At 39.4% G+C, this 16,931-nt stretch overlaps 1 protein-coding gene across 1 annotated transcript in view; it reads left to right on the top strand.

Moving 5' to 3' along the window:
* The window catches only part of LOC109837546, a 33,926-nt gene continuing 17,510 nt past the window's right edge, over positions 516 to 16,931 (top strand). The window contains exons 1-4 of the mRNA XM_020405840.1: positions 516 to 706; positions 788 to 868; positions 9,196 to 9,285; positions 9,402 to 9,568. Of these exons, the coding sequence (XP_020261429.1) occupies positions 620 to 706; positions 788 to 868; positions 9,196 to 9,285; positions 9,402 to 9,568 (425 nt within the window). The 5' untranslated portion in view covers positions 516 to 619. The remainder of the gene's footprint in view (positions 707 to 787; positions 869 to 9,195; positions 9,286 to 9,401; positions 9,569 to 16,931) is intronic.

The following is a 16,931-nucleotide window of genomic DNA, read 5'->3' on the forward strand; positions in this document are numbered from 1 at the left end:
CAAAACTTCACGCGAGTTCAACCTTTCCAAGCTCCCTTGAAAGTTTGAATTTTTTTTTCAAAAACCGACCCAGTTTTAACCAACAGAGTCCGGTTTTTAAAATTAAAGTTGAAATAAGTCGTTTTTTATAAATAAATTTTAAAAGACGGATGGTTTTGAAAATTTGTCCAAATATTAGGAGCATCAGTAGAGGATCCGCAACCGTTCTGAGGGGATCCGTCACTCGGAACCATATTTGCTAGTATCCACTCCCAATATAGTAATTTTGGGAGTGAGATTGCCGAAAATGCCCTTGAGTGTTGGAGAATGTTTCCTGGAATGGACTTGGCCCTGTTTTCATTTGAGAGAAGGGCACTTTAGTCCTCACACACCCCAAGTTACTGTTGGGGTGTCTATAGTTGGACCCACTCGGAACGCGACGAAGCAGCCCGTGAAGTGCAACGTGGCAGCAAGTCATTGGAGGAATGCGGAGAAGCCAAACTCGAATCCACATCTCCCTCTCCTGACTCCTCTCACCACCGCAAAAATAGACTGAATACCACCACTGGGTCACGAGAAATTTTCGACGGAGCTCAAAAATAAAATAAAAAAAATAAAAATAAAAAAGAGAGAGAAGAAAATGGGAGGAGGAGGTCATCTCTACGCGCTGGATTTCGATGGAGTCATCTGCGACAGCTGCGGCGAGAGCTCTCTCTCCGCTCTCAAAGTACGTAATTTCTTGATTAGTAAATATCCAGGTGTTAATTTTCTCTAATTATCTCAAATTTTAATTTTGCCTTTTTTTTAGGCAGCGAAAATTCGATGGCCTCAACTGTTCGAGCAAGTTGATCCAAGGATGGAGGACTGGATCATCGGTCAAATGCACACTGTAATTAATTGCTCCTTCAAATCCCCTTTCTCCCCATTGATTGATTGTTTATCTGGTAAATTAAATAAGAATCTTGTTCTAATGATTTAGAAGCAATTAGAGTATGCGACTTGTGTAAATATGAGACGTAGATAGGGAGTCATAAAAATAATCATAGCCTTCATTGCAGCTCTATAATTTTTAGAATTGGGTTATCAAGATTCTTTAAGATGGTACAAGTTTTATTTGGTTGATATAGTGTTTGTTAAAGATAATCAAATGATAAATATGACAGAAGGATAGTTGAGTAATTTTTTGGGGACAACCTGTTGGGTTCGATTAATCCAACGAACCCAAGTGGCCCAACCTACTCGATTTTGGATTTGATTTAAAGTTGCCATCGATTCAAGTTAGGATCAGGATACTAACCACATGGTCTGATTAGACAGTTTCATGCTTATCAAGTTGGGTGGTTATCTTGAATATCTAAAGGATAGGATCAACCGGAGTGTAATCCCACGGTTGTGATTAAACCATGATGGGTAGGGTTAATCATAAATATCTATTTAAAGGGTGGGAGTCCCTCTTCTCAACCGTATGCAGAAAAGAGACCTAATTCCCATCATTGGCTACGGGAAGAGAGAGGAGAAGACTTCCATTATTTTCGTCGGTGAACGGTAATTAATTTATATTTCTAGTTCAATTATTCATGTCTAGATCGTTAAATTATCCAACAGTGGTATCAGAGCCTGTTTGTGCATGAATTTTTTTGATCTAGAATTAAAGTTTTTATTTTCGGATTTATTTAAAAAAAAAGAGGATCTACGGTTGCATCCAGTGCTTATGTTTGCATCTGCGTTTTTGTTTGCCGTCAAACGCTGGAAATAGATCAACGTTAAAAAAAAAGGGATTCAGCGTGTTTTCTTACGATTGATTACTTGTTTAATTCAATCTTATCTCCGAAGAACTCACGGCCACAGCAAAGTTAAATAAAAAAAATAAGGGCCATCTTTGAGTTCACTTTTTTTTTTAATGCCGCATCAACCATGGCTGCTCCTCGCCATGCCACGCCCTCTATGCACGCGCTCTCTCTCTCTCTGCGGATTCGGTGCTCAGCGGTGAGCGGCGGCCAGTGGCGGGGTTGCGGCAGGTGGCGGGGTTGCGGCCGACGGCGGAGGGTCGGTTCTGTGGGAGATTGGGTGCTGGCGGCGGCTCTTGGGTTGGGTGGGTTTATGGTTAGGGTTTAATTAAGGTTATAATTAATTAATTAATTCAGACCCAACCCATTATGAAATGGGTCAGACCCATTAATTTTCAGACCCGACCCATTACAATTTTGACCATTCATTTTGTTTTGGTCACTACAGGTCCGTTTTAAGTCCGATTTCAGCCCATAAATAGTCGTTGGAAAGATCATTTTGTGTTCTTTTCAACTATACAGTTTTTATTTTAATTTTATAAAGTTTTAATACAGAAATTTGGACAATTCATAAAGATTTTTGTATGCACATAAAGATAATTGATTTACTCTGATTATATCCTTAATTCAGGTGGGGGTAAATATTTGGGTTCATGATAAAACGGACTACAGTATTAGATCAACCTATGGGGTTAAGGAAGATCAGTAAAACAGTCACTTAGAAATTATGGTAGAGTAGGTTAGTGTCTTGCCCAAAGGTGACCAACCTATAATACCCTAATTTTCTAAGGTTGAGTTTACTCTCATTTGGACTGGAAGGTTGCACTTATCTGTGGGTGGACTACTAGTCTTGCCCAAAGGTGTCTGGGAAATCCTCTACATGATAAGTGGTGCAGGATAGTTGAAACATGTCAGTGAGAGGAGAATAACCCTATTGCCCAAAGGTTAGGAAGTGTTCAAATCAAACTGACACTGTGTAGGCTAGTTCTGTAGGTGATTATATATCACATTTGGAGGGCGAATAGCATGTCAAATCACTTGCCCAAAGGTGTGATGAGATGATGCACCCGCCTGTCCCACAGAGTGGAAGGTTGCATACGTAAAACACTCTGACCCATCCATTCTAACCCTAAATTGGATGTGGAAATATTAAAGTTAATTAAATTAAAGGTCTCATTTGATTTATATGTCCATGGTTTAATACAGATGGACGGACAGTTTATCCAAAAGCGGAATGAGGAATCCGTTAGAGCGAGACAGTACAGTACAGTTTGTAGGGATTTAGTTCATGTTTGTTGTGAAACAAATTTAGTTGATGTTCCTTCAAATTCTTGGTGGATTGATTCTGGTGCCTCTGTGCACATTTCAACTTCATCACATGGAATAATCCACAGTCGGAAGGCAAGGGCAAATGAGCAGCTATTTTTGGGAAACTCACAGCCTATGAAGGTGGAGCTCGTTGGGACTTTCAGTCTGCGCTTGGATTCTGGAGTTTCCTTAGTATTATCAGACACTTTCTACGTACCTTCTATGAGAAGGAATCTTATTTCAGTTTCTAGACTTTCTGGATCTGGTTATAGCTTTGTTTTCGAGAATAATTCTGTCTCTATCAGAAATGGTTTGGATGTCATCGGACATGGTTTCTTGATTGACGGTCTTTATAGATTAAATCTGGATGCATCTTTTCCTTCTCCTCTATGTATGTCTGTGAATTCATCTTCTTCTGGTACAAAGCGTCCTAGGCTTAATAGCAATTCTTCCATACTTTGGCACCGGAGATTAGGATATGTTTCAAGAAAGTGATTGGAATCCTTAGTAAAGTCTGGTGTTCTTGAACATATAGATTTCTCTGATTTTGGTACATGTGTTGACTGTATCAAGGAAAAGATGGCTAAATTGAGAAAATTTGAAGCCTCCAGGAGTGAAGGTCTCCTTGACCTCATTCATACAGATATTTGTGAACCTTTTCCCACTCCCTCTCATGGTGGTCAGCGATACTTTATCTCTTTCATAGATGATTTTTCGTGCTATGCCTATATTTTTCTTCTTCACCACAAATATGAGGCACTGGATGTTTTCAAGATCTTTCAAGCTGAAGTTGAAAAACAATTAGAAAGAAAGATTAAATCCATGCGTTCTGATCGAGGTGGGGAATTCTATGGTAAAAGCGATCAGGACGGCACAAATCATGGTCCCTTCATTGAGTATTTGAGGTCACAAGGCATTGTTCCTCAGTACACTCTCCCAGGTTCTCCGCAGCAAAATGGAGTAGCTGAAAGAAGAAATCGTACTTATCAAGATGTTGTTCGCAGCATGATGAGTCATTCAGATTTGCCTGGAAGTTTTTGGGGATCAAGATGCTGTTCGCAGCATGATGAGTCATTCAGATTTGCCTGAAAGTTTTTGGGGTGAGGCATTGAAGACAGCTGTATATATCATTAATCGTCTTCCTTGTAAGGCGGTAGCAGAGACCCCTTTCAAGCTTTGGACTGGCAGGGATCCTAGTCTTGGTCATCTACGTGTTTGGGGATGTCCAGCAGAGGCACGACCTTATAATCCAGACATTAAGAAATTAGAAGCCCGAACAGTGTCGTGTCGCTTTGTCGGCTATCCTGCAAGATCTAAGGGCTACAGGTTCTATTGTTCTTCTCGGTCTACCCAGTTCTTCGAGACACAACATGCTGAGTTTCTGGAAGACCCTAATGCTTCTTCAGAACATCGTGGTCTGAGTTTTGAGGAAGTTTTAGAAGATGAGCAGTCGCTTCCGCTATTAGATGTCATCTCTAGATTCCCCATTCTTCCAGATAGCATTCCACCTCCTCCTCCAGTTCAAGAAACCTTTGGCCCATTTTGACCTTGAGCTCCATCAGATGGATGTCAAGACGGCATTCTTGAATGGAGATCTGAATGAGGAAATATTTATGGTGCAGCCTGAAGGGTTTGCAGTTAAGGGAGATCTGGTCTGCAGATTGAAGAAGTCAATATATGGTCTCAAGCAGGCTTCCAGACAGTGGTACTTAAAATTTCATCAAGTGATAACATCAAATGGCTTCCGAGAGAATCCTGTCGATCGCTGCATATACCTTAAAATCAGTGGGAGCCGATTCCTCATTCTAGTATTATATGTAGATGATATATTGCTTGCCAGCAGCGATATTCATCTCCTACATGAGACTAAAGATTTTCTTTCGAGGCATTTTGATATGAAAGACCTCGGAGATGCTCATTATGTTTTGGGCATCAAGATCCATAGAGATCGAACTAAAGGCTTGTTGGGCTTATCTCAAAGGGCTTATATTGAGAAAGTCCTTCAACGATATGGCATGAAGTTTTGTGCACCAGGTGAAGCCCCAGTTGTCAAAGGAGATATGTTCAACAAATCTCAATGCCCACGAAATGAAGTTGAGCGTAGGCTCGTGAACTCTGAGGAGTATGTCTCTGCAGTTGGCAGTCTAATGTATGCAGTGTCATGCATCAGGCCAGACATCAGTTATATCGTGGGAATATTAGGCAGGTTTCAACAAAATCCTGGTGTAGCTCATTGGAAAGCTGTAAAGAAGGTTTTGCGGTATTTGCAGAGGACCAAGGATTTCATGTTGGTCTACAGAAGGTCTAAAAATCTAGAAGTCGTCGGTTATTCAGATTCAGATTTTGTAGGATGTGCTGATAGCAGGAAATCAACATCAGGTTATATATTTCTGCTCGCTGGAGGAGCAGTTTCCTGGAAAAGTGCCAAGCAGTCCTTAGTGACGACATCCACCATGGAGGCAGAGTATGTTGCTGTTTTTGAAGCAACATTGCATGCCTCTTGGCTCAAGAATTTCATCAGTGAACTAAAGGTGGTGGATTCCATTCAGAGACCAGTAAAGTTGTATTGTGACAATCAGGCAGTTGTACAGTTTGTAAAGAACAAGAATTTTTCTAGCAGGAATAAGCACATCGGTGTGAAGTACTTGTTAGTCCTTGATAAGGTCGAACAAGGATTGATTGAGGTTCCTCATCTGCCGACTCAGTTGATGATTGTTGATCCTTTGACCAAGGGAATTTCTCCAAGGCTTTTCAAGGAATATGTATCCAGTATGGGTGTTTTAGAGTCTTTTGATTCTATATGATCAGTGAGATTTAGTTGTCGTGGTAGTTTTGTTTTATTTTCAAGTACTATATTCTGGATTGCTTTGAGCTCATAAAGAAACTATTGTGCTAATTTTTTAGCAGTTTGATATTTTCAAGCATTGTGTTCTTGGTCATTGTTGCTTGATATATATATTTTAAAGTAAAGAAAACTAAAGTTTAAAGTAAAGAGTTTCAAGTTAATCGTAAAGAAACTCGAATTAAAGATAGTGGTCCATAGAGTCATAAAGGTTAAAGTAAAGAGACTCTTAAATTTGTGCAGAAGCTGAATATGATTGGGCATCATATTTGAGGCTTTCGTTCTGGACTAAAGGTGATGGTTTTCACATGGCGGATGCCGGTAAAAGTTTCAGAACGGCATACACGTTTGTGTATGTTGCAGAGGACACTTAAGGGCGTACATCGGATTTGACCATAAGGGATGTACGGCTCTATTACACTCCACTAAAACCACCATAAGGAAAATGTCTTTAGAACATTAGTGGTACTAGCGGTTGGACCGTGGAGTGACCTTGTGCCATATTAGAGCATATAGTGTTTTCACGATCAACCATTAGTGGTACTTTTGTTTTAAGGAAAAGGTTTCAGAAACTATCCTAATTAGAATCATGGCAACAAGTTGTTTTCTAAAATAAATGGGTGCGCACCCGACTTTTGAAAGTTTTGAAAATTTAAATATTTTTGAAAAATTAAAATGAGGTATGTTGTGCCAAGTGGGAGATTGTTGGGTTCGATTAATCCAACGAACCCAAGTGGCCCAACCTACTCGATTTTGGATTTGATTTAAAGTTGCCATCGATTCAAGTTAGGATCAGGATACTAACCACATGGTCTGATTAGACAGTTTCATGCTTATCAAGTTGGGTGGTTATCTTGAATATCTAAAGGATAGGATCAACCGGAGTGTAATCCCACGGTTGTGATTAAACCATGATGGGTAGGGTTAATCATAAATATCTATTTAAAGGGTGGGAGTCCCTCTTCTCAACCGTATGCAGAAAAGAGACCTAATTCCCATCATTGGCTACGGGAAGAGAGAGGAGAAGACTTCCATTATTTTCGTCGGTGAACGGTAATTAATTTATATTTCTAGTTCAATTATTCATGTCTAGATCGTTAAATTATCCAACACAACCAGGTTAGTTAAGTTAGAGGAAACTATATTGCGAAACTGGGGCAAGGTGCCCAGGTAATTTGTTACTAGAAAAATAGATACAGAATATCATGAAGTGGAAGAGAGAGAAGAAATATCGCTTTTTTTTAATTCTTTACAAAAGGATAAGCATAATTACTTACTGGGTTACTGAGCAGTGTCCATGGCATAAATTGAAACTCTACATAACGCTAGTGTGTAAATTGCTGATTTAAAATAATCCAAGCTACTAAAAAGCGTGAACTGTTGAGATTTAAACTCGAACTATGTATTAAGTATTACGTATTAAGTATGAGTTCAAACACAAAGTAACTATATTACAATAAATATATTGTGCGACATATTATCTCAAAGTTCAGACCAAAAGAATGCTTATTGCTGTTGTTATTTTGGGCCATTTTATCCTGTTATGTTTTTGCATCTTAATGCTGATTACTATATGTGAATGTGTGAAGGGAGGGAGGGACATTTAGGGGCTGTTTGGTTCATTTCCATAAAATTATGGAAATGGATTCCCTCACAAAAAACCAAATTCAATTTTTTTTAGGATATCTAAGAAATCCGAAACTTGTGTTTGATTTGGAATGATAAAGCAAAGAATAGAAAAACATATCCAAAACTCATGTTTGTTTCATTTCCAAAGAATAAGAAAAGAATCATCATAGAGAGGAAAAACTGAGCTGGCAAATATGTCAACTTTCTAGCCCATTTCCAACCTAAAAGATAGGATTTGTGCTGTCCAAAAAAGTCACTGTTTTCTCTCTTTTTAAGAAACATTTTCTTAAAATAATTTGAAACAAACCCAACTTTTGGAATCCTATAATGGCCCAAAACCTACTTTCTGTTCCAAAAATGCTGGTTTCCTAAAATTTTGGCCCATACAAACAGCCCCTTATCAGATATGTCACCAATCAGAAACCTGACACAGGATAAAGCTATACTCTATAAATGGGTGGATATTATGCTTTCCACTCTACCAGAGGTCTAAATAGAAAAACATAATCAGTCAGTTGATAATCCGATAGAATTTACTTCAGTCTTTAATCTTTATTGTATACAGTTTACACTTCATATCTGTCAGTGCCACAATTAAGTTATTAAGTTCGGCACATGATGATTTGATGGTTTGAACTGTCATTTGAGTGCTATGTGTTAGATTCAGAAGCTAAACTTTGTGGATTCCTCTTGGTTCTAAACTAAATAGGACTGTATGGTTTTACAACCTTCTCCCATTTAATAAATAGATGAAATCCATTTCTTGAGTTAGCCATTTCACATGCAAGAGTTTATTACTGCATTGAACGTGGAGATCACATCATCTAGGTTGTATTGTTTTTCTTCATAAATGAATTTGATCTATTTATTTTGCCTTTTGAACTAGACACGTGCACACTCTGCTTGGCATTGGTGGCTGGTCGATTGACGAAAGCATGCAGTGCCAGTGCCTAAAATTTTAGTTTTATGCTCATTCCGTATTTAACAAATTTAACAACTTTTTCCAGCTCACTGTCAAAGAAATGTGCACTATTTGGATAATGACGCGAAGTTTAAATTTGTCAGAATGATATTCAACAGTTTCACCTACTTTACCCTTAAAACCTTCTATATTAGACCAGCAGAAACTCTACAAAAATTAGACCATTTGACAGTTGCATGGTGTTTTTTGGACAAATTTATCCTCATTTGAGAAAGAAAACTCTCCCAAATCCCTGTTCTTCTTCCTTCAGATTCCGAAACCTCCTCCCCATTCATTGCTGCAGCGCTCTTCTCCATCACCCAGGCTAATCTTGAAGATTTCCATCATGTAAGGTTCTTTGCTTGGTGGCTGTTTGGTGGAATTGACCCACCTACAACTAACCTCTCACATTAGCCAAGGAAAAAGAATAAAACAATCAACTTTTTAAAATTGTTTGCGGTACCATTTTGGCAAATTTAAGGTTCAGAAGTTTTATCTTAAAACGTGTGCAACTTCGGGCATTTATCTGCAAATAACCCTATAAAAAAAATCTTATATTTGAATCCTCCAGCGTTGTATTCTATACAGTAGAAAGATAGCTTTTTTACAGAGAAACGACATTACCTCTCAGAGTCTTGGTTTAGTCATGTAGCAAATTAGTTACTAATAAAGTCACTTTATTGTAACAGCTTCGTCCTGTGGTCGAAACAGGTTATGAAAATTTGTTACTTATTAGGTTGCTAGTGGAGCTCCAGATACCATCAACTCGGAAATCAATGGTAAAGTATATAATTCCATAAATATTTCCACATATGTCCACTTCTACCTGTTGAGACCTCCCAGAATTGTCACTCTGAAGATTATTCTCATTGTATGTCACTTTTTTATGTGCAAGGTCTCAGTTGGGCTTACTGTTGATGCAATATTGGAGAATTGGTCAGAACTGAAACCTATTATTATGAAAGAATGGGGTGAGCACAGGGATTCTTTGGTAGATCTTTTTGGAAGAGTGAGGGATGAATGGATAGACAAAGATTTTGCTGGTTGGATTGGTGCTAACAGGTATTGGGATCAGTTAATTTTCTCAGATTTGTGTGTATCTGCAAATAGCACTTAAGTTAAGATGGCTTGAAAAGAGATGAATTCTCTAAAACTAGAATTCAACTTGTTAAAAGATAAAAGCATAAAGAAAATATTATCCTGTTTGTCTAGACTTCAAATTTGATGTGACACTATAGTTAGAAATTTTTATCTTTATTCCAACAAAATATACTTAGGCTTTCACAGCTTTTGTACTCAAATACCCAAAAATGACCTTGATTATTTTTTCCAAATGCTAAAGGGTGGATATGGATTGATCCTGGCATCAGTTATCATATTTTGCCTTCTCTTCTAACTCACATCTCATTTCTATCAGCCATTCATACTAATGAAGGCTAACTAAATTTGGACATCAAATACATGTGATGTGAATCATATGATTATAAAATCAAATAATTGTCTTATATATTACTGTTGGGGATTTCAAGCTATTCGATCACCTGTCAAATGTGAACCCTCGTGCATTGCCCTGCCGGATCTTATGTTAAGACAATAAAAAGAAGAAATCATAACAAATTAAAAAATTACAAGAAAAGGAGAACACCGAGTTTTAACGAGGTTTGGTAACTTTCCTACGTCCTTGGGAGCCACACAAATAATTTTCTTTAATATTAAAGAAGATTACAAGCTTGCAAAGAGAGGATCTCAAACTTGAGATCTCTCAAAAGGAAGAAACAGAAACTCTCTGTTCTTCTAAAGAGGCGTGAGATTTTCCAACTGGAAAATATCTTCTCAAAATAGCTACAATAGATCACTATAGGAATCAACGAGATTTTCCTCTTAAATCTCGTTCCTCAAAATCGCTAGAGAAGACGCTCTCAAAAGCCATCGCCAAGCTCTTAAAGAAAAAACCGCCTCTGAGATTCTTCTCACTAATTTCTCGTGCACAATGTTCCCTTTTATAGGGAAACCCTAGCCAGGCTGTCATGAGCTGGATCTCGACCTCGCCTGTGTGAGAGTCCCCCTTGAGCTCAACTAATCCAATCCCAAATCGAGCTCGCCTGCGAACCGCCAGAAGCTCGCTATAGCAAACCGCTTCGACCTCGCCTGCAGAACACTCGCCCTCGTCTGTGTCGACCCGCCAGAAGCTTTCCAGATAGCGCCATCCTCGAGCTCGCGTGACAGCGTTGACTTCGAGTGGACCTCACCTGCAGATTTTCGACCTCGCATGAAGGTCACCCCGCTTGGAGGAGGTCGCCTGCAGCTCGCCCTGCCTGGAGGAGCTCACCTGCAACGCCATGAGCTTGTTCTCTTCTCCTCATGGGTCGACCCGCAAACCTTAACATCAGAGTTGCGTTGCGGATGTTTGGGCTACACCCAATACCAACAATCTCTCACTTGGAGATCAAACCACCATCGACAAGCTCTCTTAACAAGCATCTTCTCATAGTGTGGCTCCGCTCACATCTCCTACACATGAAGGCTAACTGAAGTTACGCACAACTCTTGTTTCTGAATGGTGACTGTTTTCGTTAACATATCTGCAGGATTTTGACTCCCCAAAATCTTCTCCAACTGTAAGTTCCCGTCCTCGATCATCGAGCGTATGAAGTGGTAACATAACTCGATGTACTTTGTTCTGACATGAAATACTGGGTTCTTGATAAGATGTATAACACTCTGGCTATCACAATAAAGAACTTTGTTCTCCCGTTTTAGACCTAACTCTTTCAGGCATTCGGTTAACCAAATCATTTTCTTACTGGCCTCGGTCACTATGACATACTCTGCCTCAGTTGTGGATAACGTCATAATCTTCTGCAAACGTGAGATCCAACTTACTACTATCGACCCTAAGATATAAACATACCCCGTGGTGCTTCGCCTTGTATCACGATCACCAGCGAAATCTGCATCCACATATCCTTGTACCAACTCTTTTCTCTCGAAACACTGGCATATTCTTAGTCCCTCTCAGATATCGTAATATCCACTTCACGGCCTCCTAATGTTGTTTTCATGGGTTGCTTGCAAACTGTTTGGTGGAAAATAATTTGAATTCCCGATTACAAAAAAGAAGAGAATTGATCTGAATTCTTCTATTTATTTCAGTCTGGGTTTCTTCCTGGTGACGATGAGATGCCTCTCTCGAATGCTCACGTCGAGTTTGCTTCTCGTTGATAATCCGAACGTCTTGTTTCACTAGAACGTGATTTTCTCCTCACGGTTTGACGCCGTGGAGAACTTATGTGGCAAGTTTTAAAGAACTCTTGATGAGTTGATAACTCTGAACGAGTTTGAAACTCTATGAAAGAGTTGATTTAACCGAAATCGGTTTGTAAGCCAAGGATGAAGAAAGCTCTTATTTCCGATCTCCAAAGCTCCAGCAATTCCCCAAAAAAGCCAGCCGAAGATCTCTTCTTTTCTGCCAAAACCCCCAGGACTGAAGGATCCGAACTCAGTTGAGTTTACTCCTATTTATAGGGGATTAAGAGGTGTAACCGTCTCCTTAATTTGCTTCTAAGTGGGACTGAATGGGGTGTAACCGACCCCTTAAACTGCTCCCCAAATCCTGGGAAAAACGATTTTGAAATTGTTCAGTTCGTGATTTGAACGAGTCAAAACCGAAATGACGTTCTGGGCCCGAACTCTGCGTTTTAGACCTAAAACGCAGAGTTAGACATTTCCAGTTAGCTCAAAATGCAGTGGCCGCACCGCTTTATGAGTCCGAGACGCAAGAATGAACTCTGCGTTTGGATCTAGAACGCAGAGTTGGGTTCTGCGTTTTGGGCTGAAAACGCAACAACGAAGTCTGCGTTTGGATGTTACAATGCAGGGAGGACCTCTGTGTTTTGGAAGTTGGAACGCAGCTCTTGAGCTATGCGTCTCGTTCTGGAACACATCTACGGGCTCTGCGTTTTGCTTCTGGGAGTTTGGAACGCGGCCACGAGCTATGCATTTTGAATCTGGGATGCAGAGGTGAGTTCTGCGTTTGGATTTGAAGAGACCGTCAATTTGTAATCTCTTTTGCTAGAGCGTTGCAAAGACCGTCATCTTATAATCTTCATCTTGGCTCCTTGAAGATATGAAAGCCGTCAAATTATAACTTTCATCGTCGATGTTTGATGGGGGATCAATTATCTGCAGTGATTTTTAGACAGCGTAACCCCTTCCAAAGTTTTCGAAAGTTCGCGGTTGACTGAGACGAATTTTCGGAATACTTTGGATCTCAACTAGCTGTTGATTGCTTGTCATAAAAGAGTTGGTCTCTGCACTCGTTTCGAAGCATCTTGGTTGAAGGGATTTGTCACGCAGGACCCGTATGAAGGTATGCGTCAAAATCCTATTTCTAGAATGCGGGGTGGACCCCTGTGTTTTGAACTTGAGGTGCGGGTCTCACCCTTGCGTTTTTTTTATTTAGCACCCGGATGTGACCTCGGCGTTGTGGTTTTTGCAACCCGGGTCTGACCTCGATGTTTTGACTTGAGACGCGGATGTGGCTTTCATGTATTTTTGACTAAGTCTTTGAGACTTGTCTTTAGTCATCTGATTCAAGTTTCAGCTCATATCCATTTAAGATGATGGGCCTGCAAACATGCATAAGATTTTTGACAAACCCTCAGCTATCAACGGATTTGATAAACCTTTACCGACTATCGTTTCGGGCTAGCATGTGAATTATTTGAATCCGTTTCACATGCAATGTTGTGCTAAGAGAATGGTCTTAGACTTGATGCTATGATTTTGAATACATAGATTTTGTTATTTTCACGGGAAAAGACTAACCAGCAACGCGTGTTAGGTATAGACTTATCTCTAATTAGGGATCGAGATAAAGCCCCCATACGTGTAAGGCATGGATTCTGATGTTATTAATAACAACCTGCTACGATATTAAATACGTAGGTTTTTCTCCTTTTTACGGTCAAAGACTACCCGACAATGCGTATTAGGCGTTGACTTATTCCTACTTAGGATTCAGGATAAAATTCCTCATACATGTGAGGTATGGATTCAGAGATTATTAATTTAATGATAATCATCAGGCCGCACCACTTTATGAGTCCGAGACGCAAAAATGAACTCTGCGTTTGGATCTAGAACGCAGAGTTGGGTTCTGTGTTTTGGGCTGAAAACGCAGCAATGAAGTCTGTGTTTGGATGTTACAATGCAGGGAGGACCTCTGTGTTTTGGAAGTTGGAACGCAGCTCTTAAGCTATGCGTCTCGTTCTGGAACACATCTACGGGCTCTGTGTTTTGCTTCTGAAGTTTGGAACGCTGCCACGAGCTATGCATTTTGAATCTGGGATGCAGAGGTGAGCTCTGCGTTTGGATTTGAAGAGACTGTCAATTTGTAATCTCTTTTGCTAGAGCGTTGTAAAGATCGTCATCTTATAATCTTCGTCTTGGCTCCTTAAAGACATGAAAGCCGCCAAATTATAACTTTCATTGTCGATGTTTGATAGGGGATCAATTATCTGCAGTGATTTTTAGACAGCGTAACCCCTTCCAAAGTTTTCGAAAGTTCGCGGTTGACTGAGACAAATTTTCGGAATACTTTGGATCTCAACTCTGATCTTGGAGCTGTTGATTGCTTGTCATAAAGGAGTCGGTCTCTGCACTCGTTTGGAAGCATCTTGGTTGAAGGGATTTGTCACGTAGGACCCGTATGAAGGTATGCGTCATAATCCTGTTTTTGGGATGCGGGGTGGACCCCTGTGTTTTGAACTTGAGGTGCGGGTCTCACCCTTGCGTTTTTTTTATTTGGCACCCGGATGTGACCTCGGCGTTGTGGTTTTTGCAACCCGGGTCTGACCTCGGCGTTTTGACTTGAGACGCGGAGGTGGCTTTCATGCATTTTTGACTAAGTCTTTGAGACTTGTCTTTAGCTTATCTGATTCAAGTCTCAACTCATATCCATTAAGATGATGGGCTTGCAAACATGCATAAGATTTTTGACAAACCCTCAGCCATCAACGGATTTGATAAACCTTTACCGACTACCGTTTCGGGCTAGCATGTGAATTATTTGAATCCGTTTCACATGCAACGTTGTGCTAAGAGAATGGTCTTAGACTTGATGCTATGATTTTGAATACATAAATTTTGTTATTTTTACGGGAAAAGACTAACCGGTAACGCGTGTTAGGCGTAGACTTATCTCTAATTAGGAATCGAGATAAAATCCTCTATGCGTGTAAGGCATGGATTCTGATGTTATTAATAACAACCTGCTACGATATTGAATACGTAGGTTTTTATCCTTTTTACGGTCAAAGACTACCCGACAACGCGTATTAGGTGTTGACTTATTCCTACTTAGGATTCGGGATAAAATTCCCCATACATGCGAGGTATGGATTCAGAGATTATTAATTTAATGATAATCATTGGCTACGGTATTGAATACATAGACTTTGTCATTATTTCTTCCTGTATTATATTTTCACTTGAAGCACTGAAAGAAAGTTAGAAGTGTCAGAGGTGTAGTATTAACTTGGCATGAATTTTAACTTAGAGTGTAATTCAGAAATTTTCTTTATTATCACTAGGATAATTCCAAAAAATCTTTAATCCACTGGGGATTTTATAATAAAAACTTACTATTCTTGTTGAAAAAGGATTTAACAAGTTTATTGGGGAGGGTTTAACTGTTAGAGATGTGATATTAACCTAACAGTATTTTTTGGGCCTATCGTTCTATTGAATAGAGTCGATAAGTTGATTTGGTCGTCAGATGTGTGATATTAACTTGACAGGTATGTGAATCTATCGCTCTATTAAGGAAAGTCGATAAGTGGATTGTGTCGTCAGAGGTGTGATATTAACTTGACGGGTTTGTGGACCTATCGCTCTATTAAAGAGAGTTGATAAGTTAATTTTGTCAGATGTGTGATATTAACGTGACAGTAAAAATATTACGACCAGAGTAATTTTGAGGACCTATCGCTCTATTAGGAAGAGTCGATAAGTGGATTTTATCAGAGGTGTGGGATTAGTGTGATAAGAATTTGTTACGATCGGAGCAACCTTGAGGACATATTGCTCTATTGACGAGAGTCGATAAGTTAATTGTCAGAGGTTTGGTGTTAACATGATGGGAATTTATTACGATCGGAGCAACTTTGTGGACTTATTATCCTATTAAAGAGGATTGATAAGTTGATTTGTCAGAGGTGTGATATTAACGTGATAGGAATTTGTTACGATCGGAGTAACTTTGTGGACTTATCAATCCTATTGAAGATGATTGATAAGTTAATTTGTCTGAGGTGTGGTGTTAACGTGACATGATTTGTGTTACGATTGGAGTAACTTTGTGGACTTATCATCCTATTAAAGATGATTGATAAGTTGATTTGTCAGAGGTGTGATGTTAACGTGACAGAAATTTATTACGATCGGAGCAACTTTGTGGACTTATCATCATATTGAAGAGGATTGGTAAGTTGATTTGTCAGAGGTGTGGTGTTAACGTGATAGGATTTGTGTTGCGATTGGAGCAATTTGTGGACTTATCATCCTATTAAAGAGGATTGATAAGTTGATTTATCAGAGGTGTGATGTTAACGTGACAGGATTTGTGTTACGATCGGAGCAACTTTGTGGACTTATCATCCTATTGAAGAGGATTGATAAGTTGATTTGTCAGAGGTGTGATGTTAACATGACAGGATTTGTGTTGCGATCAGAATAATTTTGTGGACTTATCATCCTATTGAAGAAGATTAATAAGTTAATTTGTCAGAGGTTTGGTGTTAACATGACGAAAATTTGTACTTGTGATTTGAACAAGATTTTAAAAACTTAACGTCTTGTTGGGGAAGATTACGATTTGAGCATTTTAAGGACCTATCATCCTATTGAAGAGGATTGATAAGTTAATTGTCAGAGGTATATTGTTAACGTGACAAATTGGGAGTAATGCAAGCTGAATTCATACTCCGTGAGGGTGATGATCGTCAAAAGTATAATGTTAACTCGACGATGTGAAAGATTCGTTATTCTTAATCTAGTGGATTTCAGGTAACCAACCCCCAGTCTTGATTAAGACTTAGCGGGGGAAGAAAAAGAGGGGTAGACATGACATATCGCCTTGTGAGCCACTATTCATCAGGTCGAAATAGAAACACATCACCTGGTAGGTTATTATCTAACGAGTTTGACTATCAGAGGTAACTGTTAACATGATAATTTTGGTAGAACCGCCATCCTACTGAAGAGGATTGGTAGAGGAATTTGGAGAAAATGGACTATCAGAGGTGATCATTAACGTGATAGTTTTGGTGAACCCGCCATCCTACTTGAGGAGGATTAGTGAGGGAATTTAGAAAAATTAGATTATCAGAGATGATCATTAACGTGATAGTTTTGGTGGATCCGT

Source organism: Asparagus officinalis, chromosome 4 (assembly GCF_001876935.1).
Source record: "Asparagus officinalis chromosome 4, Aspof.V1, whole genome shotgun sequence".
NCBI classification, from domain to species: Eukaryota; Viridiplantae; Streptophyta; class Magnoliopsida; order Asparagales; family Asparagaceae; genus Asparagus; species Asparagus officinalis.